The sequence below is a fragment of the Vombatus ursinus genome, unplaced genomic scaffold, assembly GCF_900497805.2.
Source record: "Vombatus ursinus unplaced genomic scaffold, bare-nosed wombat genome assembly UNPS02014797.1, whole genome shotgun sequence".
In the NCBI taxonomy this organism is placed as follows: domain Eukaryota; kingdom Metazoa; phylum Chordata; class Mammalia; order Diprotodontia; family Vombatidae; genus Vombatus; species Vombatus ursinus.
Genome location: NW_020954575.1, coordinates 1,057,294 through 1,082,730, shown reverse-complemented (window position 1 = coordinate 1,082,730; position 25,437 = coordinate 1,057,294). Strand labels below are relative to the sequence as shown.

At 45.5% G+C, this 25,437-nt stretch overlaps 2 protein-coding genes across 2 annotated transcripts in view; both read left to right on the top strand.

Moving 5' to 3' along the window:
* Window positions 1-970: 970 nt before the first annotated feature.
* Window positions 971-7,920, top strand: LHX1 (LIM homeobox 1). Its single transcript, XM_027870272.1, has 5 exons — window positions 971-1,140; window positions 4,014-4,240; window positions 4,557-4,834; window positions 6,532-6,697; window positions 7,541-7,920. The coding sequence occupies exons 1-5, from the start codon at window positions 971-973 to the stop codon at window positions 7,918-7,920; spliced, it is 1,221 nt and encodes a 406-aa protein (XP_027726073.1).
* An 8,607-nt stretch (window positions 7,921-16,527) lies between these two features.
* The window catches only part of AATF (apoptosis antagonizing transcription factor), a 102,641-nt gene continuing 93,731 nt past the window's right edge, over window positions 16,528-25,437 (top strand). The window contains exons 1-2 of the mRNA XM_027870526.1: window positions 16,528-16,674; window positions 17,570-17,761. Of these exons, the coding sequence (XP_027726327.1) occupies window positions 16,584-16,674; window positions 17,570-17,761 (283 nt within the window). The 5' untranslated portion in view covers window positions 16,528-16,583. The remainder of the gene's footprint in view (window positions 16,675-17,569; window positions 17,762-25,437) is intronic.

The following is a 25,437-nucleotide window of genomic DNA, read 5'->3' as shown; positions in this document are numbered from 1 at the left end:
TTCCTAGTGGAAGCCTCTCTGTCCAGTTTTTATTGATACAAACATTGCTTTTTTAAAAAAGACAACAACAAGCAAAACCAACAAGCCAACAAGAGCTTTCCCCTCCCTCCTCCCCTTGTCGCCTCAGCTGGCGCCTCCTGTCTTGCTGCCCCCCTCCCTTCTTCGCTCCATCCCCATCCCCACCCCCCTCCTCCAGGCCAAGTGCTGCGTTCCATTCTCTTCTCCCCCCACCCCTCGACCCACTGGGCTATGCTGGAAGTTTAGAATCCAAAGCTCTTTCACTCATTTTTAAATTTTCATTTATTCCCCCCCCCCTTTTAAATCGCTTTGTGGAGAAACACGCGCGCGAGCACACATACCTGCACCCCTGAGACACTCAGACAGAGACACCCCAAGACAAAAGCAAATGCACTTTGACTTCTGACTGCGCCTACCTCAGACCTGAGAGAACTCATCGCTTGGGTGGTTTCCATATAGACCGTTCTCCACTGTCTTCTCGCCACTCCGACTTTATTTATTTATTTTGGTTCCCGCGGTTCTCGGTGACCTTCATTCTTCAGCCAGCTCCTTGCCCACGGGTCGCTCTCCCCTCCGGGATTCCGTCTGCCAGCCCCAGGAGTTGCGCCTGCCCCAGCTCTGACCCAGGGACTACTCCCGCCCACCTCCTCCTGGGCCACGCTTTTTCTTTTTTCTTTTTCTTCTTTTTTTCTCCTACCCTCTTCCGGTTTTGTTTGTTTTTCATTTAAGGAAAAAAAAACATTTTGGTGTGCGTTTTCGATTCTGCACAACCCAGCGAATCTGTCTGGGTGTCTCTTTTTCTCACCTTTTTTTTTTTTCTTTTTTTGAGGGAAGAGGAGGGGGATCGGAGGCTCCTGTTGGTGCTCTTCAGGGGGTCGCCTCCTCTTCTAGACTTGCCTGCCCTGTTCTGAGCCCCCTGATCCCCCCTTCCCCCGCAGTTAAACCAAAGACAATGGTGCACTGTGCCGGCTGCAAAAGGCCCATCCTGGACCGGTTTCTGTTGAACGTGCTGGACAGGGCCTGGCATGTGAAATGCGTCCAGTGCTGTGAATGTAAATGCAACCTGACCGAGAAATGCTTCTCCCGGGAGGGCAAGCTCTACTGCAAGAACGACTTCTTTCGGTGAGTGACTCCCCTTTCTCCTCTCTTTCCCTTGCTCTGCTCCTCCTTCCTTCACTCTGATCCTCCCGCCCATCGCTGACCCCTGCCTCAGGTCTTGGGCGGGAGGGAGCCGGAAGCCAGAGACCTGGCTTTTAGGGTTCTCGGGCAGCTTGGGTGGACGAGCTGGAAGCACCCGGCCAGGGGCTAGGATGCTCAAGTCTTCCGGAAGGAGCTGCCTCCAAAGTTGGCGGCCAAGTCCCGCGGGCGCTCAGAGCGCCCGGGACCTTGGTGCCCTGCCTCTCCTCCAACGTACCCTTGCGCCCAAAGATCGAAGACACAGAAACACTGGCCAAACCCCGACTTTCATTTTATATTTTTGTCTCTCCTCTCCACTCTATACTCCTCCCCACCTTACTCCCGCTCCTCCTCCCCGGGCTCACTTGCAAGGGGTTTTTTAAGTTCAGTGCGGAGCCCGGAAGTGGCTCAGGCTTCCAGAGGTTAGAGGGCGACCGTAGCATCAGTCCCTTGCTGTTGGCTTGGGCCTCCCCCAGGTCCTTGTCACCTTCTTTGCTCAGCTCCAGTGAGGCCCTAGCTCTGACGACCTCCTGACCTCTTGCCTGCCTGGGTTGGAGTAAGCAAACCTGCGGGGAGCTGAGCTCCAGGACCCCCAGCTTTCCCTATTTCTCCCCCACTACCCTATTACTCGCCACTAGCTTCCAAATCACCGGCCGGATCTTGGGGACATAGTCGACTGGGCCTGTTGAGGAGAAATCTCTCCCTGGGCTTTGCTAGGAGCGCGGCAGGAGTGGAGGGACAACCAGGCCCTAGGTCTCAGAAGCAGGGTCGGTAATCGGAAGAGCACGCAGAGCAAATCTAGGCTTCAGAGCCTCGGGCTTGGGGCTGCTTTTACTGACGCCACCCGGTCTTCTGGGGAAAACGAGTAACTGGAGCCTCCGCCAGGACCGAGGAAGCTTCAGGCCAACCAGTAGCTCCCACCCCCACCCCTACCCCACCATCAAACTCTGCAACCTTGACTGGGCTGGAAGCTCCACCTAGCCCAGGCTATCAGAACCTGGATGCTAGGAAATCCTGAGTGGGGCTCCGCTGGTTTCCTAGCCTGGTTCTGGGTTGAACTTTTCTGGGTTCAGGGAGTGACTTGGCTTCTAGCCCAGCCCCAGATCTGTTCTCCCGGCTTCTTTCTGATCCGTTAGGGGTCTGCGTGCGGTGAGATTGTCAGGCTTCTGACTTTTTTCACGTTTGGACGCCGTGAACAGCCGGCCGCGGGATCACTCCGACGGTTCTCAAAGTGGCCTAGCAACCCAACACAGTAGTCTCCTGGCTATCACCTCCTCTAGTGTCATGTCCTTTAAATTAATTTAAACTCCCCTAAACTGTCCTCCTTTTTTTTTTTTATGGGCAAGATTTGAGTACTGGTAAAAAAGAGTTTTAAGTCCTGAGAGCAGGGCTATCTTCTTATTCAGACGAAAATGACAGCTGTGCTTTTCTTGGAATTTTGTGTAGCAAGCCGAAAAGGGATTTTTAGTTTGAAGTTTGGTTGTGACCCGTGTTGCCCCTAGGGCATGGGGTGGTCTAGACCCTCAAAGCCTGACCTGAGATTTGTGGGCCTGGGGCACGAGTGACTTTCCAGGGAAGAAACGTGACGTCTGCCCCAGCCCTGGGAGGTGGGGAGTGGAAGACAAGTGAAAGGGGACTTTTTCATTGAAAAACAAAACCATCCGGCCTTGCCTCGGATAGAACTGAGGGGAGGCCAAACGAGGCATAGATCCCAGAACAATTCAGGAATGAAGTTGAGAACAGAGCCCGAGAATCGGGAAATGGAGCGGAGCAGACATTCAGGGCAGTTAGGAAACGCCGGGTTCAAGAGAACGCAGTTTCCTCTGGGGAGATTTTTTCTCACGCAGGTGGGAGCTGCCGTCTGAGTCCTGGAGAATTTAGGGGGCCCAGCGTTCCGCGCGCTTCTGTCTTGGTTTCCTGACAAATTTTAGACCCGTCTAAATCACAGTTGCTTTGGGGGAGGTGCTCAGGTAGCCTCTTTGCGAAGGCCCCGTGCCCGAAAAGCTACACTTCCTTGGCAGCCGGGCTTGGGCACTGGCTTCCACTCCTCTTTAAGCGAACCCGCCCCAGCGTTGTGTAAATAAATAAAAAGGCAGCCTGCGCCGCGACTCTGAGAGTTTATTTATTTACACCGGTTATGGCACCGGGACCTGAGCCAACCAACTCCCTGTGCCTTTAGGTTATTATTTTTTAGTGGAAGGGGGGGGGGCAGGAGTGAAAAGTGGCTCTCAGTGCGTTTTGCATTGTGCCGTAATTAACATAGGGCGATTATTTTAAATGTTAAAAAGGGATGAGCCGAGAAAAGTTTACCGAGGCCTCGGCCTCGCCTTGCACTGGAGCTTTTTTGTTGTTGTTGTTGTTGTTGTTGCCTTGTTCTTCCCTGAGAAGCGAAGCGCCGACACTGATGGGATGCTGGGCCAGATGGGTTCTCTTTCTAACCTCCTTTTCCTGACCTTTCTGTCTCTTCGCCTCGGGACTCTCCTCCCTGTTTCTGTCTCTCCTGCTCCATCCTGCTCGCGTTTTGTGAGGGTCTTTCCATTTCTGTGTGGTTTTCGAACGGCTCTCTCACTTCTTTCTGTTTATCAGTCTCCATATTTCTGTCTCTTCCCCCGTTTCTGCCCTCCCCGCCGTGCCCCCACGTTTCTCAGTCCTTGTGTCCATCTCTAAGGGTCCCTCAGTCTACCCGTCTTGCTTTATGTTTCCTCCTCTTTCTTCCCATTTCCGTCTTTGCCTTTCCCCCGATCTCTCATGCTGTCTTCCTGCTGCTCACCTTGCTCAGTCTGTCTCTGTATTTTGTCCCCTCCTTGTCTTTCCTGCAGGTGTTTCGGTACCAAATGCGCCGGGTGCGCACAGGGCATCTCCCCCAGTGACCTGGTGCGGAGGGCACGAAGCAAGGTGTTCCACCTGAATTGTTTCACCTGTATGATGTGTAACAAGCAGCTGTCCACTGGGGAGGAGCTCTACATTATAGACGAAAATAAATTCGTCTGTAAAGAAGATTACCTAAGTAACAGCAGCGCCGCCAAAGAGAACAGCCTGCACTCGGGTGAGGGTACAGGAGGAGTAGGGGAACTAGGGACGGCGGCTGAGGGAGGGCCTGCAGGGCCAGAGCAGAGCAGATCAAACTAGAGACACCACTATTGTCAGCCTCTGGGGAGTAGTATCCCTCACCCTGGAAGTTTTTCCTAGAGGCCCACCGGGAAAGGGGAAGAGGGGACTGGCACTTTCAAGCTAAATCTGATGACAGGGCCTGAGGAGACCGAGCATACACCAGACTTCTCTCACCTCCCCCCTCCCACAGGTGTGAGAATGGGAGAGGTGAGTTCTGAGGCATTGATGAACAGTTTCTTCCCTCTTTCCAGCCACAACGGGAAGTGACCCCAGTTTGTCCCCGGACTCCCAAGACCCGTCCCAGGACGATGCCAAGGACTCCGAAAGCGCCAATGTGTCGGACAAAGAGACGGGTAGCAACGAGAATGACGACCAGAACCTGGGTGCGAAGCGGAGGGGGCCGCGCACCACTATCAAGGCTAAGCAGCTGGAGACACTCAAGGCTGCCTTCGCCGCCACTCCCAAGCCCACTCGTCACATTCGAGAGCAGCTGGCACAGGAGACTGGCCTCAACATGCGGGTCATCCAGGTCAGAAACCCAGAAAGGAAGAGAGGAATGATGGGGAGCATTTTTAGTCTGTCCCCGGGGTGGGTATGGTGCTTCACAGTGTCCCACCCGAGCCCTGCTTGCCCCAGGGAGTGATGTTCAGATCTCAGACTCAGGAGTGTGATGCGTATGTGCGTCTTCACTCCTTCCCTTTCTCCTTTCCGATACAAGTTCTCAAAAGGAAGGGCTTGATTGCATGTAGAGCAAAGCTCGGTTCCCTCTGTAATCAACCAAGTTTGCCCAGGGAGTGAGAAAGGAAGGGGAGAATCGAGAAAGTGAAGACTGGTATAGCATAAGATGTATGTCTTGCTGGCGGGAGAGAGGGAGTGAAGCCGGAGGCTGAGGAACCGGCGCTACACCCCTGCCTCCGCTTGGCCTTTGAAGGGCCGTGCACTCAAGAGCCAAGCAGGAAATATACCCATCCCGCGCTTTACTTCTCCTTACCGCCCGTTCCCCTGGCGGGGGGAGAAGAGGGGGTGGCCCTGGGGTCGAGGAGGGGCGGAGACTGTCACTGCCGAGCTGAACTAGGCTGAGCTGTGGCTCTAGCCAGGGGATTGAGGGAGGAGGAAGAGAAGCAAATCTGGCCAGAGTGCGAGCCGACGTGGTCCGGTTCCCCTAAAAGCCTCAGAGGACTGCCTGGCCTATTGCTCCTAGTGAACTGGTTCAAGATTAGTCCAGAAGGTCTGAACTCCTGACTTTTCCCTCCTTGACTCTCCCAGTCGGGAAGAGCCGCTGAGCCCAGAGGAGTTAATGAGTGATGGGCGAATCTGACGGACTTTGGTTTTGTTTGTGAGCAAAGGAGGAATAATCGCCTTCCCTCACTTACAGAACCAACTTTGTCTGTCTCTCGCCTCTTTATCTCTTTCCCTGTCTTGATGGCTGAGGGAAAAGGAGGGCAGATTTCCCCCTCTTTCACCCTCTTATAAAAGGAAAGGGAATGGAACGCACGGGGGTGGGGGATGGGGTGAAGATGGTCAGGGCAGAAGATTGTTTCCTTCGGTAGCAAGCTCTGGGGCCGAGACTGGGAGGGAGAGGTGGGGATGCAGCCATCTGGGGTCAGATGGGACTTTGGTGGCGTGAAAATGTGAGACTGCATATGAGTAGGACTGTTTAGCTTGAGATTATGTGGTTGGGAGGCTCCGTGTGTGTATGAGCTATTGTTACATTTGGGGTTTTGGGTATCTTCGCTCCTGTGTCTGGAACTATGTGTATGTTTGAGGAGAGAACGGAGTTAGGTCCACAAGCTTGTGTCTATGAGAATGTGTTAGAAACGGATACATACAACCCAATGTTAAAAGCTCATCCAATCCAACTGTCATTCCTTGTCTCACAATCTGAAACTTTACGCCTGCCCATGCATATATTCCTGTCGGTGAATTTGTGTTGGCTTAGTGTGTGTCGTGTGCACCCCTGTTATATTCGTGGCAAAGCAGCGAGTCTCAGGTGGTCTGGGTTCTGCACGGATCAAGGCGACCGGTCCCTGTTTCTGCATCCGTGACCATGACAGGGCTGTGACCATGGCTGTCTGTAGAGAGAGAAAAAGTTTCCTTGGAAAGAAGGGTCAGGGCTGGAGCCAGGGAGTGGTAGGAGGGTGAGAAAGGGAAAAGAGAGAGACGCAGTTTGTACTCCTGAACCAACTCTGCCTTATGTCTCAGTTGCCTGCGCCTTGTCACCTCCAGGTCTGGTTCCAGAACCGACGGTCCAAGGAGCGGCGAATGAAACAGTTGAGCGCTCTGGGCGCCCGGCGCCACGCCTTCTTCCGCAGCCCACGAAGGATGCGGCCGCTTGTGGACCGTCTGGAGCCGGGGGAGCTCATCCCCAATGGACCCTTCTCCTTCTACGGAGGTGGGTAAAGGGCTCTGGACTGGAGGAGGGGAGAAGCCGGAAGGAACTCAGTTCGCTTTAAGCGGGTCCGAGGGAAGGGCAGATGGGGGGGTGATAGAGACTGAACATCTCATTTCAGGGTGTCACCGCCTGAGCTCCTTTCCTCACACCCAGAGGGGTCGCTCTGGCGCCAGGAATATTCAGGAGACTGTTTTCCAAAGGGAAATCGGAAGTTTGGGAGAATATATTGGGTCTAGGGTGCGAGGAAGAGATGGTGATATATAAGGGGCAAAGTTCCTGCTTCTGAATAAAGCCGGTGTCTCTGTGTGTGTGTGTGTGTGTGTGTGTGTGTGTGTGTGTGTGTGTGTGTGTTTGAGGTGGGGGCGGGGTGAAAACTGCCGGAACCGGAGACTAAGGCGCTCTGGGCTAGCAAAATTGAAAATTCTTACCTATCTCTCCTCTTCCCTCAGTTTTCCGGTTGTGCTTACACATCTGCTCTGTGCGCTGCAGGGCTAGCAGACAAATTAGCAAACACCTTTACTATTTCTCCGGCCCTAGCGGGTCTCATTTCCTCACATGTGGGCAGTGCATTGCTCCCGGGAGCGCGAAATAATCCCAGCCTGTTCCTTTTCTACTTATACATACAACCCATTCCTCCAGCTCCATCATCTTTCCGTACCTGGGAGAATCTTTGACGCAGGTGGCTCAGATTCCTAGGGCTCTTACCTTTTAATTTCCATTTAATTTCGGATTATCTGGGGCAAAACCAACACCAGGACCCCTTGCAATCCCTCCTGTCCGCTATGCGCGTCTCTGACACCTCTCTTTTCCCGCTTTCCCCCACCTCCTTTTCGTTACCTCCAGATTACCAGAGTGAGTATTATGGCCCCGGGGGCAACTATGACTTCTTCCCGCAAGGCCCTCCTTCATCGCAGGCGCAGACCCCCGTGGACCTGCCCTTTGTGCCGTCGTCCGGCCCGTCGGGGACACCCCTGGGAGGCTTGGATCATCCCCTGCCCGGCCATCACCCATCCAGCGAGGCACAGCGCTTCACCGACATCCTGGCTCATCCGCCTGGAGACTCTCCGAGCCCGGAGCCCAATCTCCCTGGACCCCTGCACTCCATGTCGGCGGAAGTCTTCGGGCCCAGCCCTCCCTTCCCTTCGCTGTCTGTCAACGGCGGGGCCAGCTACGGTAACCATCTTTCCCACCCTCCCGAAATGAATGAAGCAGCGGTGTGGTAGCCGGGGCCTTTCCTGAGCCAAGCTGCCTGCCGCCTCTGGACTTGCGTGGTTGTACAGGAATGAGTCGTTATTAAAAATACACACACAATAACAAAACAAAAACAAAAACAAAAACAAAAAAACAAAAAACAAAAACAGAACCAGCCCCCAAGCAGCTTCCTCTCTTCCCACCGAAGAGACCATTTTCCTCCTTGAGGTGTGGTAGGAAGGGAAGGAAAGACTTGGTGACTGCGAATTGAGATCCGAATGCACCCGGAGACGGGATTGGAGTCCCAGATGCGGGGGCGACGTGCAGGACTTGGGGTGAGTGAACCAGACTAAGGCGCAAACTCAAAAACGTTCCCCAGTTCGCGTAAAAACTCAAGGAGCCGAGCCACCTCCGGCAATCCAGTGAGCTCGCGGAAGGTCGAGGCGAGCTGTAAGGAATAGCCGAACTAAGGACAGCTCCGGGCAGCTCCCGGGAGGCTATGAGGGTGACGATCGGCCGGTCTAACCGGCGCCCAGGATGCACAGAGTGGAGAGGAAAGGACACCGACACAAGTCGAGAACCAAACTCGTCGGGGATATCAGAGGAAGTGAAGCGAATCCGAGTCAGGGAGAGGAAAAAGGCCGGTCCTGAAGCATTCATTTCTGGGCTAGGATGAACGAAGCTTCTAGCTCTAGGAAACCTTCGATTAGTTTTTGTCTCTCAGAATTTAACAGCGACAAACAACAGACTTTTAGCTTCAGAAACACCGACCTGCTGTGCATCAGGTGGGACATTTTTTTTTGTCTGTCTGTCTATCCGGTTCTTTTCGGCCAAAATAACAGAAATACGAAATGCCCTCAGCATCCACTCTACCTTCAACAGCTACACACACACACACACACACACACACACACACACACACACACACCCCACCCTCATTAGGATGATCTCCAGCCAGACCTCTCACTAAAATGACTTGAAACAACAGCTATACAAGAAAGTATTCTACCTTCACGAGAAAAGTTTAAAAAACAAAATAAAGACTATTGAACTAAAAAAAACAGTCAACTGTTTACGTATGATGTTAAATTCAGGAGTTCAGTGTTTTACTAATATATCCTGTTTTGAAACCTCTTGTTCAAAAAGCAAAATGTTTTGAGCAACCAACCAAAATTTTTCCTTTCTTTTTCCTCCCTCCCTTTCTCCCTCCCTCCTTTCGTCTTCTGTAGATGTTCTCTGACAGATTCGCAGGGCTTTCGGCTCACTGTGCTAGTTTGTAAAAGGTGTTGTTTACAGGAGGCAAAGAGAAAACATGATATTCAGACAGTTGCCAAATAAACTAATTATAGCACAAATACTGTAAGGTGCCTGGCACCAGCAACCCGAGAGTGTTAAAAAAAAAAAAAAAGTGTTACAAGGTTTAAGAAAAAAGAAAAAGAAAACATCTTTGCTAATTTTTAGTCCTGTTGAACATTCATGGAGTTGTTAATATGACTTATATAGACCCACACAGGTTTTATTTTTGTGTCTTTAAAATAAAAGTCCAAAATATTTAAATTTTATGGTCAAATATGCAGTCAACAGCTGCTACTTTTTTCTTTATATATTAAATTTCTCATATGTCTTTTATTGTTCTAATAAACCTAAGCTTGTGTGACCTCCAGTGCATATTAGACCATTCACTGTATGAAAGAAAACATGTTGAATAAATTTGTGAGTTTTTAATAAAAATAGAAAATCTGATGTTTAGATAACTGGTGTTTAATTTGCTCTTTTGATGGTGGAAGGGAATCCTCGTAATGAGTGCAATGGTCTCCACCGAGGCGGGGGGGGGGGGGGTAAATTTGAAGCAGAAAGAGGAAAGGTCATTTGGGGGAGTATGTCTGGTGCTTTGGTTAGAGGGCTAACACTTCCTTCAGTCTCCCACCCCTACTGAGACCCATTCCCAAGCAAGCAGAGTGTTTCTTTGTGGCTTCCTCCTGTCAATAAGTGCAGATTTGCATTTGGGGACTTGACTAATACAGTGGAAGAGATGTTCACTGATAAATTAATACAGAATTGGAAAAACAGACCAAATCCATGACTAAGTGAGAATGTTGGAGGGTCTATGGTTAGGCACAAAAAAAAAAATCCAAAGTTAGTCATTCAGTCTGTCTGCATGCTTGCTTCCCCTTTCTCTTAGCCTGTATAAAAACTTTATCATGAATGCTAGAAATCTGTAAATATATAGCTAGGAATGGGTGATTCTCAGTTCAATTGGCTTCTCATAGGTAATCCTGCTTTCTAATTTGGTAACTTGAAAGATAACAAAATGAATGTACAGTGCAGGTAGAAATGAAATATTTTAATCCCTTTCTCAGAACTGATTAGAAATCATTGTTTTTATAGCATTTTTTATATTTGAAGTTTGGGGGTGAGTGGAGGCATAGTTTGCCTGACTCTGGATATTTATTGAGTTTCTCTGCAAGAAGAACAAAAATCATTACATTAGTACAGAAATCAAATTTCAGCCATGAAAATATCTAAATCCTTTCCAAAACTTCATTAGATATGAGGGAAATTTAAATATTTTACCTACTATTGAATAGGTATGAGTTTGTCTATTATTCTCCAGGTGTCAGAAAAGTAATGTAGACCCAGCTTTTTTCTATAGTTCATCCTCTCTTATCTCCCAGATTCCAGTCTGGGTTATTTATTTTCTTATTTAAAAAATAAAAATATTTTACATTATATGGTATGTAATTTCCAGTGCTGTTTTCATAGTTTGTTAAGAACACAACTGAGTTTATCTGTCTGCCAGAGGAGAGCATTTAAAGTGAGTAATATTTCACTATATCCACAGGCTGTCTTATCTAATAAGGTAAAATAGAAACTATCTACAAGGGATCTGGCAGTGTTCTTTCAAAAATCAGAATTTATTAAATACCAGAGAGACTTTTTGAAACTCATAGTTTCTGTGTACAACTAATTTCTTTATCTGCACTATGAGATACATTGGCTTTGGGGGGGGGGGACTTTTGCATTTATATGCATTAAATCCCTGGCAATTTATTCATTAAAGGCTTTCTTTCTTTTCTTTTCTTTCCTTTTTTTTTTAAGGAATTCATTTTATTGGATGGATGCTCATTGGGAAGCAGGGTTTTCATATCAGAGCTGCTGAATTATTTAGCAGTTTTATTGTTGAATCAGGTATTTTATTTGAAGCATTTTACCATTAGACACAATGTGTGGACTCATGGTTTCTTACTTCCCAGTGTAGCAGTTTCTCTCTCTCTTTCTCTCTCTCTCTCTCTCTCTCTCTCTCTCTCTCTCTCTCTCTCTCTCTCTCCCCCCCCTCCCCCTCCTTCCCTCCCTCCCTCTCTCAGTCTGTCTGTCATACACACAGACACAGAAGAACAGAAATCCAAGCCCTGGCTAAGACCTGGAACAGGTGGTCAATCCCAGTGAAAACCCAGGAGTGTAGCTAACTGGGAGATGCAAAGTCCTTTCCCTTTCCCATCAGAGCTCTGAATGCCTTGGGCACAAGGTAGTGGGAGAGCAATTCATAGTCCACATCCGAGCCTGTGGGGTAGAAGTGGTGAGACCAGCAAGAGAGTGGAGACATTTGATAGTTTTAAAATATCAAGGTCAAAAGGGGGGGAGGCTCCCCTCACCCTTAGGTCATGAAATCTGGCTTTCCCTGTAGCCATCTTAGACTGGTTTTCTTTATTCCGGATGTAGCCTGGATCTCTTTCTGAGAAAGTTTATTTACCAATAGAGAGGTCTGCTTGTGCCCAGAACTGTAGGGCTTTCTCTTTTCCACCCCTATTCTAAGCCTTGTGGGGGCTGAAGATTTGCTTTAAAAGGGGAAGGGAAGTGGTGACCAAGTGTGTATGGGAAAGGTGTGGTGAAAAACAAGGCCCTATCAGGGAGAAGGGAGAGAATCAGGACAGGTTTTATGGGGGAATGGAGACCTAAATAGGAGTAAAAGACTTAGGGGGTGGTGCTGGTGAGGGCTGGAAGTACAGATGGAAGAGACTTAGGTGGCAAAGGTTAAGTAAAGTCCCCTGGATGAGTTAGTGAACTAGAAAAGGGAAGGTGGAGCTCAACATAGAGGGTCGGCTAAAGGCATAAGCCAGGGGACAGAGGGCGAATACCCATAGCAAGAGAAAGGATTGTGTTTGTGGTTCCTGCTTTCAGTCTCTGATCTCTCTGCTCTGCCCTGTCCCTTACTATCATATTCTCATGGAGGGAGAAAAGAGTGATGGTGATCTACCTTCTCTTTGCTTTCACAGTCAAGTTTGAGGGACCTTATAAGCATCCTTGGCCTTCTATATGGAGGGCCACCATCACCCCCATACCCCAACATAGGCAGCTTCAGTGATTCAGAGTAAGGAGACAAGTATCGGGGCAGGGGAGTGAGCATTTGTTTTTCCCTAAGCCTGGTGTCTGATTCTCCAGGCCCTTCCTCTTTCTATTCCCTCAACTGCCCCAGCAGTCTGTGGTTGGGGCTTAGCTGCTCTTACTTTTTTTCTCTTTGGGTGGCCAAGTAGCATTTATGAGACTTAGAACTGAAGGAGATCTTAGATATCTTCTAGTAAAACTCTTTCATTTTACAAGTGAAGAAATTGAGGCCCAGGTCAGACTAGTATTTGGCACTGGAGTTAAGTCAAAACCAGGTAGATCCAATGATCTTTCCAGTATACCTAACTGCTTCCTGAGCTTCTCTCCCTCTACCCATTTCTTGGGTGGAGGGGCTCTCTAACTTCAATTCTGGGTGTCAGAGAGCTGAGAAGTCTAGAAGCTTTTGTGCTTTGATGCCCAAGCTCCAGGACCCAGCCATCTGTGGGAAATAAGAGTTGGTTTCCTTAGTCTTACCAGAGGAAGACAAAGAGAATTAGGAACTGCAAAAAGTCAGACCTGATTTAAAAAAAAAAAAGCTCTGGATTATTTCTATAGGCTCCTTCCCATCACCCATGGGCATCATGATGCCCGAAAACTCCTATGTTTGTAAATGCTAAGTCTTTACCTCTATTCTCTTTCCTCCCTTTACTGCTTCCTCTTTCCCTCCTCAAGATGGTCACTTTTTAAAGAGTTCATAACCCCCACAGAAGCAAAAAGCAGCATGATTTTAAGGAAAGGGGACTGGATTTGGTATCATGAGACCCGACTTTGCATTCTGCCTCTGCTATTTACTAACTGTGTGACTGAGCAAATCTTTCTGGCCTTGTTTCTTCATATGAAAATGAGGGGGTTGAATTTGGTGACATCTAATAAATCTACATCCATGCTAATATTAAGAAAAGAGAGAAAGCTGGCAATGGAGAAATAACAGAGATACTCTTGAAAATGAAAGTGGGAAAAGAAGTTTCTTCATTTAAAAGCAGTTTGGGTTGCCAAGAAAAGTAGTCTACACCAACACACAAGTAAGCATACCCCCTCAGGGCCACAGATTTGGCACCTCTAGCTACTGTAGTTATTATTACATTTATAGAGAGCTTTAAACACATTATCTCATTTATTTCTCACAACAACCCTGTAAGGTAGGTATGAGAATGCCATTATCTCCATTTTATAGATAAGGAAACTATCACAAGAGTTGGGGTAAAAACTGCCTCTGAATTCCTGAATCATTTTCCAGACTTTGATTGATACCCATGTGTCCAGCAGTTTCTATTCAACCTTCCAAATCTTCCAGGTAGATCAGTTCTAGGAAAGCTAGCCTTTCTTCCTTTGCTTCTCCAATTTTCAGGAACCTAATCTTTGAGAGTTGCTTAGGTTGAGGAAAGATTCTGATCATAAGGAGGGTTATTCATTACTTTAGGAAGAGGGTGGAATGGAGGAATGATAGAATGGAGTACAAAACTTGTGGTCTATTTGAATATGCCTGAGGTTCCTTTAGGGACATGTAATGCATCCCAAAGTTAAGCTCTGGGACAAAGTAGGCTCAGTTAGCACCCAAGATCCAGCACTTTCAGACACTAGGAATTTGCTAGACACCTGTCTCTTTCTGTAGATCTGGAATAAAGTCTGATTACACTCAGGTCTAGGATCTGATCACAGGATCAGATATATAGAGCTGGAAGGGAGCTTACAGGTCATCTAGTTAAATGCTCTTATTTTACACAGGAGGAAACTGAGGCCCAGAAAAATTAAATTATCTGCCCAAGGTTACATAGGTAGTAAGCCTGGAGGTAGGGTTTATACCCAGGTCTTGAGGTGGGATTTGTACCCAGGTCTACTGGCTTCAGTATTTCTTCCACTTTTCATGCTACCTTTTTTTTTCTTTCTTTTTTTAAGGTAGACCAAACATTTTATTTTCCTCTGATCAGTTCAGGAACGTTAATGGGCAAATAGATCTTTAAATGGGCTTTGTAGAGGGTCTGCAGGCAGCACCTGCAGGTTTGAAGCAGGGTGGGGGTGTCTGATCTTTTTGTGTCTCAAGGGATCGATTCCTGACCACCTTGCTGTGGATCCTGAAGCTCACACAGTAGTGTAGTTTCACATATAGTTTGGGCAGCACATAGTAGTCCAAAACACTGGCCCTAATGGCCTCTGTTTCCTCAATGTTGTGGATGATGAACTTCTTTTGTTGCCTTGTCCTTGGGCATGCAGCAGGTGGGCTGCACATGGCTTCAACCCTTCTTGGAGCACCTGTTGTTCCTTCTCTTCTTGGTCATCTTGTAAGCCAGGAACTGAGAAAGACTTTTGTTTCTACTTCTTAAAAAGACTTCTTTGTTTTAAAGATTTTGTGTCTTTGTGCGTGACCCAAGCAAGATTTACTTCCAAAGACTTTCTGTTGTCCCACAGTCATAGAGACTAAGGCTGTACTTCTTATTTCCTGGATTTCCTCTGCCCTGCTGTTAAAAAAAAAAATTCTTCACCCTGGGAGTTCACTCTACCACCTCTAGTCTTCACACATTGTAAGCATTGTCCACCCATTTGGCCTTTCTCTTGGATTGGCTGGTTGCTCCGAAAGCCGCCATTTTGAAGTTGTCCAGGTCAGCCATACTTTCAATCCTCTCCAGACTGCACTCTACACTCTGGACATTTATGCCCCAAGCAGGGTACTAGCATTTCTCCCACACATACATTTTCAAGTCCCCTTTAGGTGGTATATAAGGGACAGACTATCTTTCTGCTTGTATTTGTATTTCCATCACTTAGCTCAGTGACTGGCACACAGTGCTTAACAAATGCTTGTTGATTTGACTAAGGGACCCTCAGTGGATCCAAGAAAAGGGGAACTTAAAGGTGTGTGGGACTTAACCATTGTCCTTAGTGCATACTCTTATTTGTCTGTCCTAGGAGAGGTTATTTTATCTGTGTTTGGTGTGTACTTATCTTCATGTGTGCATCCTGAGTTGTGTCTTTGGGCATGTAGGGGTATGAATACATACACAGAAAGGTAATGTGAAATGGATAAAGTGCTGGACTTGGGAGTCAGGAAGGCTTATATCTTAATCCTGCCTCAGACACTTACTAGCTGTGAACTCTGGGCAAGTCACTTAACTGTTCTCAGTCTCACTTTCCTCTTCTGTAAAAAGGGGGTAATAATAGCACTTATCTCTTGGTTGTGAATTGGCTCGCATGAGTATTGTACTATACTGTAGTACTTTGTAAAGGTGCTATGTAAATGTTAATTATTCTTATGGATGTTTAGTTGTATGTGGGAAATGCCTCCACACTTTTGTTTCAGGATGCCTAAGGTTGTAGTTGACTTCATCCTTGGATGGAAGAATCTGGGATGACCTCTGTGCCTTGAATGAATTCAGTGTGATGACAGTAAATAGGCATTTATTAAGTGCCTATTATGTGCCAGACACCTTGCCAAGCGCTGGGGATACAAAGAAAGGCGAAAAATAGTCCCTGTTCCCAAGGAGCTCACAATCTAATGGAGGTGACAACACGCAAACAATTATGTAAGTAATTAGGAAGTAATTACCAGGGGGAAAGGCACTAGAATTAAGGTAGAAATTTTAGCTGAGATTTGAAGGAAACCAGGGAAGCCAGGAGGCAGAGGTTGAAAGCATCTCAGGCATGGGAGTCAGTGAAAATGTCGAGTGGGCAAGCGTAGTTTCTTGTTTGAGGAACAACAAAGAGCCAAGTGACACTAGATAAAAAGCCTGGAAAATGTGGCGTGCAGGACGATGCCCTGTGCAGGCTCTTCCAAGGCAGGCCAGATGTGCCTGCCACACGCCTGCCGCACTCCACTGCTCAACCCCGCTCCAGAAGCACCAGCTTCTCCTCCTTCCTCTTTCTCTATTTATTACTCGTCAAGGGCACCCTTAACGCCGCACAACCCGCGATGGGACTCCTTGGAACCGTCAGAACAGACCGAAAGACACGCAAGCACATCGTCCTCTTAGGCTACCGAGAGTGCGCGCACGCAACTACGCACACCCCTAAAGCCTACCCTACCCTACCCTACGCACGCACGCTCACAGGCACGTATTCTCGCACGCACGCGCATACGTAGTCTCCGTTAAATTTCCCTCTCGCTTCTTCTCCCTGCCCCTCCTTTCGTCTGTCGTGACGCAACGGATGGCTCCGCCCCTACCCGTCTGCCCCGCCCCTGCGCCTAGCGCCTCCCGGAAGTTGTCGGTGTTGGAGCCACTGTCCGCGAGCGTGAAGTCGGGGAGGTGGTTGGCGGAGCGGCTGCTGGGGAGGCGGCGGCAGAACGCGCGAGGACCAGGCAGGCTTGGGGCCCGAGATCATGGCAACCTCTCAGCTCCTGTCGCGGCAGCTGGAGCAGCTGTTGGACCCGCGGCCGAGCGAGGCGGACCCCGAGGCGGATCCCGAGGAGGGTGAGTGCGGAGGCTTGGCAGGGCCGGGGACCACGTGCAGAGTGGGCGCCCTCTGCCCCCCTCCCAGCGCCGCGTGCCTGGGGGAGGGGCGAGGGCAGCTCTTAGCCCGCGGCCCAGCTTCTTGGTGGGGTCCGCGGTGTCTGGCGTACCCCTCAGCTGCCTTGCCTCGAGGCCTGGGCAGGAGGCCCTCCTGTGGAACTGGTTGTCGTGGGGCAGCAACCTAAGTGCTGGAGTCACAGGAACTGTGTTAGAATCCCGTAGGCGCTTAGAGACCTTGGGCAAACCAGGCAGCCTAAAGCATTTATTAAGCTTCTGCCATGTGCCAAGCTCTGTTCAAGATGCTGGAGATACAAAAAAAGGCAAAGACAGTTTCTTCCCTCAAGGAACTTAGGTTCTAATGAGAGAGAGACCATGCAAATAAGAGCAGGCATTAGCTGTGGAGTCAAGAGGACCTGGGTACAAATCCTACCTCTGTCATTCACTGACTGTGGGACCTGGGGCGAGTCAGGCTTTCTGAGCCTCAATTTCCCCATATGTCAAGTGAGGAGGTTAGGCCAAATGGCCCCTGACAAGCTTTCCAACTCTGAATCTGTAAGCTTATGATTTTCTGAATTTACCGTGTATAGCATGTATATGGTTTGTTGTTTAGGTCTTTTCCCTCCTCTAACCCCCCCCTCCCCCAGCATATTTGGTTATATACAGGTGGGTCCTAAGAAAATAAATTGGGGCTATGCATTTTGTTGAAATCTGATGTGCTGCTTGGCTCCACTTTGGAGTAGGCAGGTATTGGGTGACATTTTAGAGTTGGTGTAATGGGAATGAGAGGGCATGTGTGGATAGCTGTGCTATTGATGATGGACCTTTTTAATTGCTCCCACCCTTTTTTTTCTTTCAGCCACTGCTGCCCGAGTTATTGACAGATTTGATGAGGGTGAAGAAGAAGACAGTGACCTCTCTCGTGTGGGAAGCATTAGGAAAAGGGCCTTTGCCTCTCTCTTAGATACAGACAAACGATATTCAGGCAAGACTACTTCTCGAAAGGCTTTGAAAGAAGACCTGTGGGAACAGCCTCTATCAGAAGCATCTGGTGAGATAGACATTACATATATCTTACTATTTCTCTCCCTATCTCCTGTTTCTTTGGGGATAAAAACCTTTGAGAATTGCCAATCCAACAACATACATATATTGGCCACCATATATAAGCCATTAAGGGAAGATATAAATTCAAATGAGATATATGAACCCTGCCATCAAGTAAACTGCAGTCTAGCAAGGGAGATGAGATATGTAGGCAAATACCAAGTACAGTGTGATAATTGTATAAGAAGGTTATGAACAAAATGCTGTGAGAATTCAAAGAAAGGAGAGATCAGTTCTGGCTGAGGAGAGGGCAGTGGCATTTGAGCTTGACTTGAGCTTTGCCCAGACTGATTAATAGTATTTCACTGGACAGAAGTGGTAGGAGGGCATTCTATGTAGAGGGAGCAATGTGAGCAAATGCCCAGAGGCAGGAAAATAATTGTATATGTTTTGGAAATATTAATTAAGCTTGGTTGCATCATAATATGTGAAGGGAAGTATTGTGAGATGGTTGGAAAGATAGGTTGTTGTAGCCAGGTATGAGAGGTATTGGTTTGGAAAGGTTGTCATAGCTGTGGTATGTAGGATGAATTGGAGCAGTAAGACTAGTTAGGAATTAGTTTTAGTGTTATAGGAGAGCTTGGTGCTGTGGTTCCCCAGGGTCTTAGAAGACATCATATGATTTTAGAGCTGGAAGGAAGTCCAATCCAACTCACTTATTTTAAAGCTAAGGAAACTCTGGACTTTAGAGAGAATTTGTGATGCAGTATCTCCTTGTTCAGACTGTCCTGTAGTTGAGTAGGGATGGGGAAATGCAGATGGGATGCTAGAGAAGCATTATGTTCTGGTAAGCTTAGTTCTTACTTGGGATATTGACTGCTTAGATTGTTTCCCTGCTCCACCATTGTTTCATACTAGTTGACTTAGTTTTATCATTGGTAAAAATAAAAGTAATCCATGCTTTCTTTCTCCCCAAAAGGGGCTTATGAGAATGAATAAACTAATGTTTTTAAAGCACTGAGTTTTCCAGAGGAGTGGCAAGTCAAGTAGAGGAAGTTGAAGATGGTGGTCAAATGGTGTCCCCATTTGGAATGTTTTCATTCCAGGGTATTCATTTGCAGGGTAAAACATTGGACTGTCTTATTGTGAACTCATGGTCCCTGACAAAGAAATTACACGATGTTAGGGATGTAATAGCTGGACTTTTTCCTTATTTAAGCTCTAGGATCATCTGGTTACCCTGTTTTTTATTCTTCAGCTGTAAACTGGTCTAAGGATCAATAATAAGATGTACAGAGGATGGGAAAAGGTGGCTTCCTGATCTCTGTGACAGAAGAATTAGTATTGCTGTAAAAATATATACCTTGCTATAGAGTCACAGAATTTTAGAGTTGAGAGAGACTTTAGAAATCATCTAGACCATTGCTTTAATTTTCTACAAAATGCTTGGAGAGAGGCATTCACTTACCTAAGGTCACACACACCAAGTTATTGGCAGATCCTGGACTAGAAACACTGATCTTTTGATTTCCTAGGTCAGTACTCTGTGTGTGTGTGTCTTATTCCATTCCCAAAAAGGGACTACTGATTTTTTCCTGTGCATTTTTGATTTGCATGTTGTGCCTCAATGCACTGAGAGTGAACTAAGGACCTCCTGAGGTAGTCTGGTAGTCCTAGCTTAGTGCTTATTCAAATGTAAATTGATTACATAGTTGGGTCCCTACTCTGTGCTTTGTGTTTCTGTGCAGTTTTCCATCTAGGCAGTAAAACCCAACCATCCTATTTTCTATAGACTTGAGTAGTTTGTTGGACCTGCCAATTAAGCAATAAGTACTTATTAATTGCATACTATCTGCCAGGCAGTTTGGCATTAGTAATACATCCAGTCAGTGAAACATTGGAACTTTCATTCTAATGAAGACAACAAAGACAAATGTAATTATGTAGAGAATAAATATGTATAGAAAAAATACCAATAAATACAGAGTGATGAAGTGCAAGCTGTTGGGTGGATCAGGAAAGGTCTCATGCAGAAGATGGTGCCTGGGCTGCATCTTGAAGGAAAAGAGGGAAGCTGCGAGGCAGAGGTGAGGTGAAAGTGAGTTCTAGGCATGGGGCAGAGCCAATGCAGAGGCTTCACGACAAGAGTGTTCTGTGTGAGGATCAATAGCGTGACTAGCTTGACTGGATCACAGCGAATGATATACCAGGAATCTGGAAAGATAGGTTGGGGACCAGGTAGTAGAGGGCTTTCAGAGTTAAATGGAAGAGTTTATATTCTATCGTAAAGGCAGTAGGGAGCCATTGGAGTTCAATGAGTTAGGGGGGTAACTGGATGATACTTCACTAAAAAGTCTCTTTGACAGCAGTGGAGAGCAGAGGGGTCAAACTCTTCCAAGTAACCAGATTAAATTGTAGTTGGGAAGTGTTTAACAAAATCAATAACAATTTCATACAACATTAAGTAATGTTAATGTGTGGTTTTCTAAGTCACTATTTAGCCTGCAGTGATCCTTTTCTATGTGAGTTTGACACCACAGGTGTGGAGGATGAATCTCATTGGGGAGAGACTTGAGGCAAGGAAAGCAACTAGGAAAAGACTTTTGCAGTAATCTAGGTGATAAGAATTAAGGTGTGAGGAGAGATAATTGGATGCTAGCATTGTGTCAGGAAGGACTGGATTTGACACTCATTGGCTGAGTGAGGTGAGGGAGAGCAAGGAGTTCAGGATAATGCCAAATTTTCCAGTTGGGGAACCTGGAAAATGATGTTGCCTTCAACAGAAATAGGGAAGTTTGGAAGAGGAATTTCGTTAGTGGAAGCATTTCCTTTCCAGATGCAGATCTGATACCCGTCACCATTCATTCCGTAAGGGTTTCCTTTGCTGTCTCATAGTAATGTGGATGTTCTCAAAGGCCTTGCCATGAAGGCCCAAACTCATGGTATACTAGGTAGATTTGGAATAAAGGCCTGGTGACAGATTACGTGTCTTGAGGGGATCTTGTGACTAGGTGGGGAGGGGTTAATTACCACATGCTTTAGTTAATCACTAAACGTTTATTAAGCACTTTCTGCCAGGCACTATGCTAAGTTTTAAAGATACAAAAGGAGGCAAAAGATAGTCCCTGCCCTGTATTAAGAGAAGACCAGTCCTGGGTGGAGAGACATTCAGACACAGGGATCAGGGGTATTTCACACTTGAGAGTTTAAGAGAAACAGTGCTTTTTAAAGAGTAGGTTGAGGAAGCTCAGTTTCATTCAGAGAAAGAACATTTTCATGTTCTTTTCCATTAAAAATTTACGTTTTTATACCTAATACAAAATTTTGAAATTGCTGAATGTCTGAATCCGTGATCCATTTCTGTATGTTTTTTATTGCACTTTGGCTTTTGAAATACTAGGGTTTTCCTCTGCAGAGGCGATCCTGCAAGATTTAGGTAGATTATGTTATAATTTTGGCGGCTCATGACTCCATTATTTTTCTTTCCCCCACTGCACTTGATACAATGCCTTGCACATAGTAGGCATTAAAAGTGTTGGTTGAATATATGAAAGACTGAATGAATAAATGAATGATTATCTCTCATCGAGACCATTACATCAGTCTTAATCTCTCCCCCACTTCAGTCCCTCCTGTTAGACAATATCAGTTTTCCTAAAGACTAGTTCTGATTATATTATTCTCAGTTGGGAGCTTTAATGGTTCCTTATTTCATTCTTAAGTAAGTCCAAGTTTCTTTAGCTAGATTTTCATTCAGTGCTCTTCTTGCCCTGGCCCCATTGCATTCGTACAGGCTATCTTCTGTTTTCCTCTACACGCCTGTGTTCCAGCCAAACTCTATCATTTGTCATTCTCTGGATGTGGTGTTCTCTTTTTTTACCTCCTTACTTTTTGTTCATACTTTTCCCATTTTAAGTGGACAACCTCATGGTAGCTCAAGGTAGGTGGGGGAGAGGATTCTAGGATGATGACAGAGTAGGTCAGAAAACTTTCAGCTCTCCAAATTTTCTCCACCAAAAAAAAAAAAAGACAAAACATCTCAGAGCAGCAGAAATAAACACAGGGTAAAGCAGATGTCCTCCTGAGACACTTTGAGAAGACCCCAGGAAAGACCCAACCTCCAGGGACCAAGGTTTGACCAGAGTGAAGTGCAAACGCTTCTGGGGAATGGAAGGAGTCTGACAACTGAGTTGATTGAAGGATCTTCCACTGTCCAGGGATGCCAAGCACAGCTGTGCTGACCAGATGTGTCCTGGACTGTGGCTGCAGGGAGAAGGATCTAGCACACACCTGGTGAGTGCAGTCGCAAGGGGCAGAGAGAGACCCTGTTGACTGTGGGCACTTGCAGGAGAGCAGAGTCTCTGTTTTCAGTTGTGGGGCAGAGAGGACAGCTGTAGTTTGCAGCCACTGGAGGGACTTCAAGGAGCAAGATCATTTGCAGGACAGTGTAGCTAGGGGCCCTAGCTGTGGCTTAGGAGTAGAGAAGAGAGTCCAAGGTGGGCCCTGAGACAGATCTCAGAAAATAACAGTAAGAAGGATCTAAGGCTTAGGGCATCATTCCCAATACTTCCAGACTACAATTTGATTACACTAATAGCTTCGAACAACAAGATAAAACAGTAAATAAATAAATGAGTAAGCAAAGGAGAAAGAATCCAACCATAGATAGTTACTATGGGGATAGAGAAGATCTGGGTTCATATTCAGAGGAAGATAGTGGAGCTAAAAAAAAAACCAAACCACTCCTTTTTCAATGAGAAATGTCAAATAGTCCCAAGCACAAAAAGAGTTCTTGGAAGAACTTAAAAAGGACTTTGAAAATCAAATAAGGGAGATTGAGGGAAAATTAGAAAAAATAATAAGAACAATCCAAGAAAATTATGAAAAGAAAGTCAGCCAACTGGAAATAGAGAATCAAAAATTTTCTTCCTTGAGGAAGAAAATAATTCCTTAGAAACTAGAATCAGGCAAGGGGAAACTAGTGACATTCTAAGACACGAGGAAATCATAAAACAAAATCAAAAGAATGAAAAAATAGAAAGTGAAACAGCTCATTAGAAAAATAACCTATCTGGAGAACAGATTGAGGAGAAATAATATAAGAATAGTTGGACTACCTGAAAGTTACGATTAAAAAAAAGAATATACAATATTACAAGAAATTGCCAAAAAAAATTGCCCTGAAGTTCTAGAACAAGAAGGCAAAGTAGAAATTAAAAAAAAAAATCTACCAATCACCATCTGAAAGAGATCCCAAGAGGAAAACTTACAGGATTATCATAGTTAAGTTTTAAAGCTCCCAGGTTAAGGAGAAAATACTGGAAGCAACAAGAAAAAAATAATTTAAATATCACAGAGCTACAATCAGGATTACATAAGACCTAGCAACTACTGAGTTGAAGGACTGTAGGTCTTTGAGCAAAAAAGTTGGGTTATGACCAAGGGCAACTTTAAGTATAATCCTGAATGGAAAAAAAAAATGGACATTTAACAAACTCAAAGACTTTCAGGTTTCTGTTACAAAACCCCACAACTTAAGGGAAAATTTGATATATAACATTGAGGAGAAATATAAGGTAAACATAAGACCAATTATAAGGGACACAGTAACCAGAAATGGGTTAAAGAAGAAGAGAAAAAGAGAGAGAGTGAGGGGGTGTGTGTGTGTGTGTGTGTGTGTGTGTGTGTGTGTGTGTGTGTAAGAGTCTTCTAAATTCAGAAAAAAATAAGAGGACAAGAGGATAGGATGGGGGGAAGAGGATAAGGGAAGGTCTTAGAGGGGTGGGTAGCTTAAGGAATAGAATGGCAAGGTACAGGGTAGAAGTAAAGTAAAGTAGTGAGGAGAGATAGGGTAAATAAGATGATAAGGATAGTAAGGAAAAATAGGTAGGAGGAAAATACACAAATAATTGTAGCTTAGAATGTGAATGGGATGAACTTACCCATAAAATGGAAACAGATAGCAGATTAAAAATTTGAATCTAACAGTAAGTTGCTTTCAGGAAACATAAAAATGAGAGATACCAATAAATATAAAGTAAAGAGCAGAAGTAAAATTTAGTATTTAAAAAAAGCAGAGATAGTAATCATGATCTCAAAGTTAAGTTAAAATAGATTTAATCAGAAGTGAAAAATAGAAAAACTACACTATGTGTCAGCAATATTATTCAATATTGTTTTAGACCATTTAAAATACCAGAGCATATACCTGCCAAAGCAGACACGGGAACTATGTGAACATAAATATAAAACACTTTTTATGCAAAAAAATCTCAGATCTAAATAATTGAAGCAGTATTTATTGTTCATGGATAGGTAAAGCCAATATAATTTTTTTGGGGGGTGGGGCAAGGCAAATGGGGGTTAAGGGACTTGCCCAGGGTCACACAGCTAATGAGTATCATGTGTCTGAGTCTGGATTTGAACTCAGGTCCTCCTGACTCCAGGGCCAGTTCTCTATCCACTGTGCCACCTAGCTGCCCCTAATATAATTTTTAAAATGACAATTTTACATAACTAATCTATTTATTCAATGTCATCCCAATTAAATTACTAAAAATTATTTCACTGAGTTAGAAAATATAAAAACAAAGTTCATTTGGAAGAACAAAAGGTCAGGAACTTCAAAGAAATCAAGGAAAAAAGATGGAAAGGAATTAGATTCATCTGTATTAGACCTTAAATTATAAGAGCATTGTTGAAGTGTAAAAAACATAATTTTGATTATTTTAAATTAAAATTTTCTTGTATAAATAAAACCTACATGGCCAGGAATAGAAGAATACAGAAAATTGGTGGAAAACTTTCATAGACAGTCTTCTAGATAGGTTGTGATTGGGTTGGAATATGGCTGTGGTATAGGAAATGATAAGCTTAGTTGATTTAGAAAATAGGGAAAGACATTGACATATGAAGGTAGATTCTGTCTACCTTCAGAGAAACATGATAGGAGGAAATAAGCTTCATACAGTCTTACATGTATGTGTATGAGTGCATATGTATATATGTGTATGTTTATAGTCATCTATATATATGTATATAAATATATGTATATATATATCCATGCTTAATTGTAGCCTTCTTTGGGGTGGTGGGAGGAGGAAGGGGGGGGGAATAAAAAGTGCACAGCAGAGAACAAAAGAAAACCAACAAGGTGCAAAGAAAAGCTGGGCAGCTTTGAAAACAGTGTGTTGTATTTATTATATAGGTTTTCTTGCAATGGGAATTTTTTTGTTTTTGGTCTGCCATGTACATGGCAGTGTTTTTATTTTTGTTTTTCTTTTCTCACTTTGTAGTTAAGTTTAAAAATTTTAAAAATTACCAAAAAAATATAAAAATCAAGGTAGGTGGAGGAGCAGCATGATGAAGAAGATGAAGAGTTGCTTTGCTCCCCCCAGTGCCAGATGTTGTAATCTTACTTGAAGGGAAGGGTTAGCAGACATGCTTTGTCTTCCTAGATATTCCCCCAACTTGATGTTAACTTTTTTCACTGAGTGCACGAGGTGCTTTGTATCTCTCAAATGAGTGAATGAATGAAGAGTAGATCTAATGGTCAAAGCACTGTGCTAAGTCCTGAGGATACAAATAAAAAAGTCAGACAGTCCCTGCTCTCAAGGAGCTCCCCTTCTCAAGGAGCTCCCCTTCTGATGGGGAAGACGACACAAAAGGAAGGTTTCAGCT

Coding starts and splice junctions, on each gene's coding strand:
- LHX1 (XM_027870272.1), top strand. CDS start 971: ATGGTGCACTGTGCCGGCTGCAAAAGGCCCATCCTGGACCGGTTTCTG. Junction 1,141..4,013: donor TGCAAGAACGACTTCTTTCG/GTGAGTGACTCC, acceptor TCTTTCCTGCAG/GTGTTTCGGTACCAAATGCG. Junction 4,241..4,556: donor AGAGAACAGCCTGCACTCGG/GTGAGGGTACAG, acceptor CCCTCTTTCCAG/CCACAACGGGAAGTGACCCC.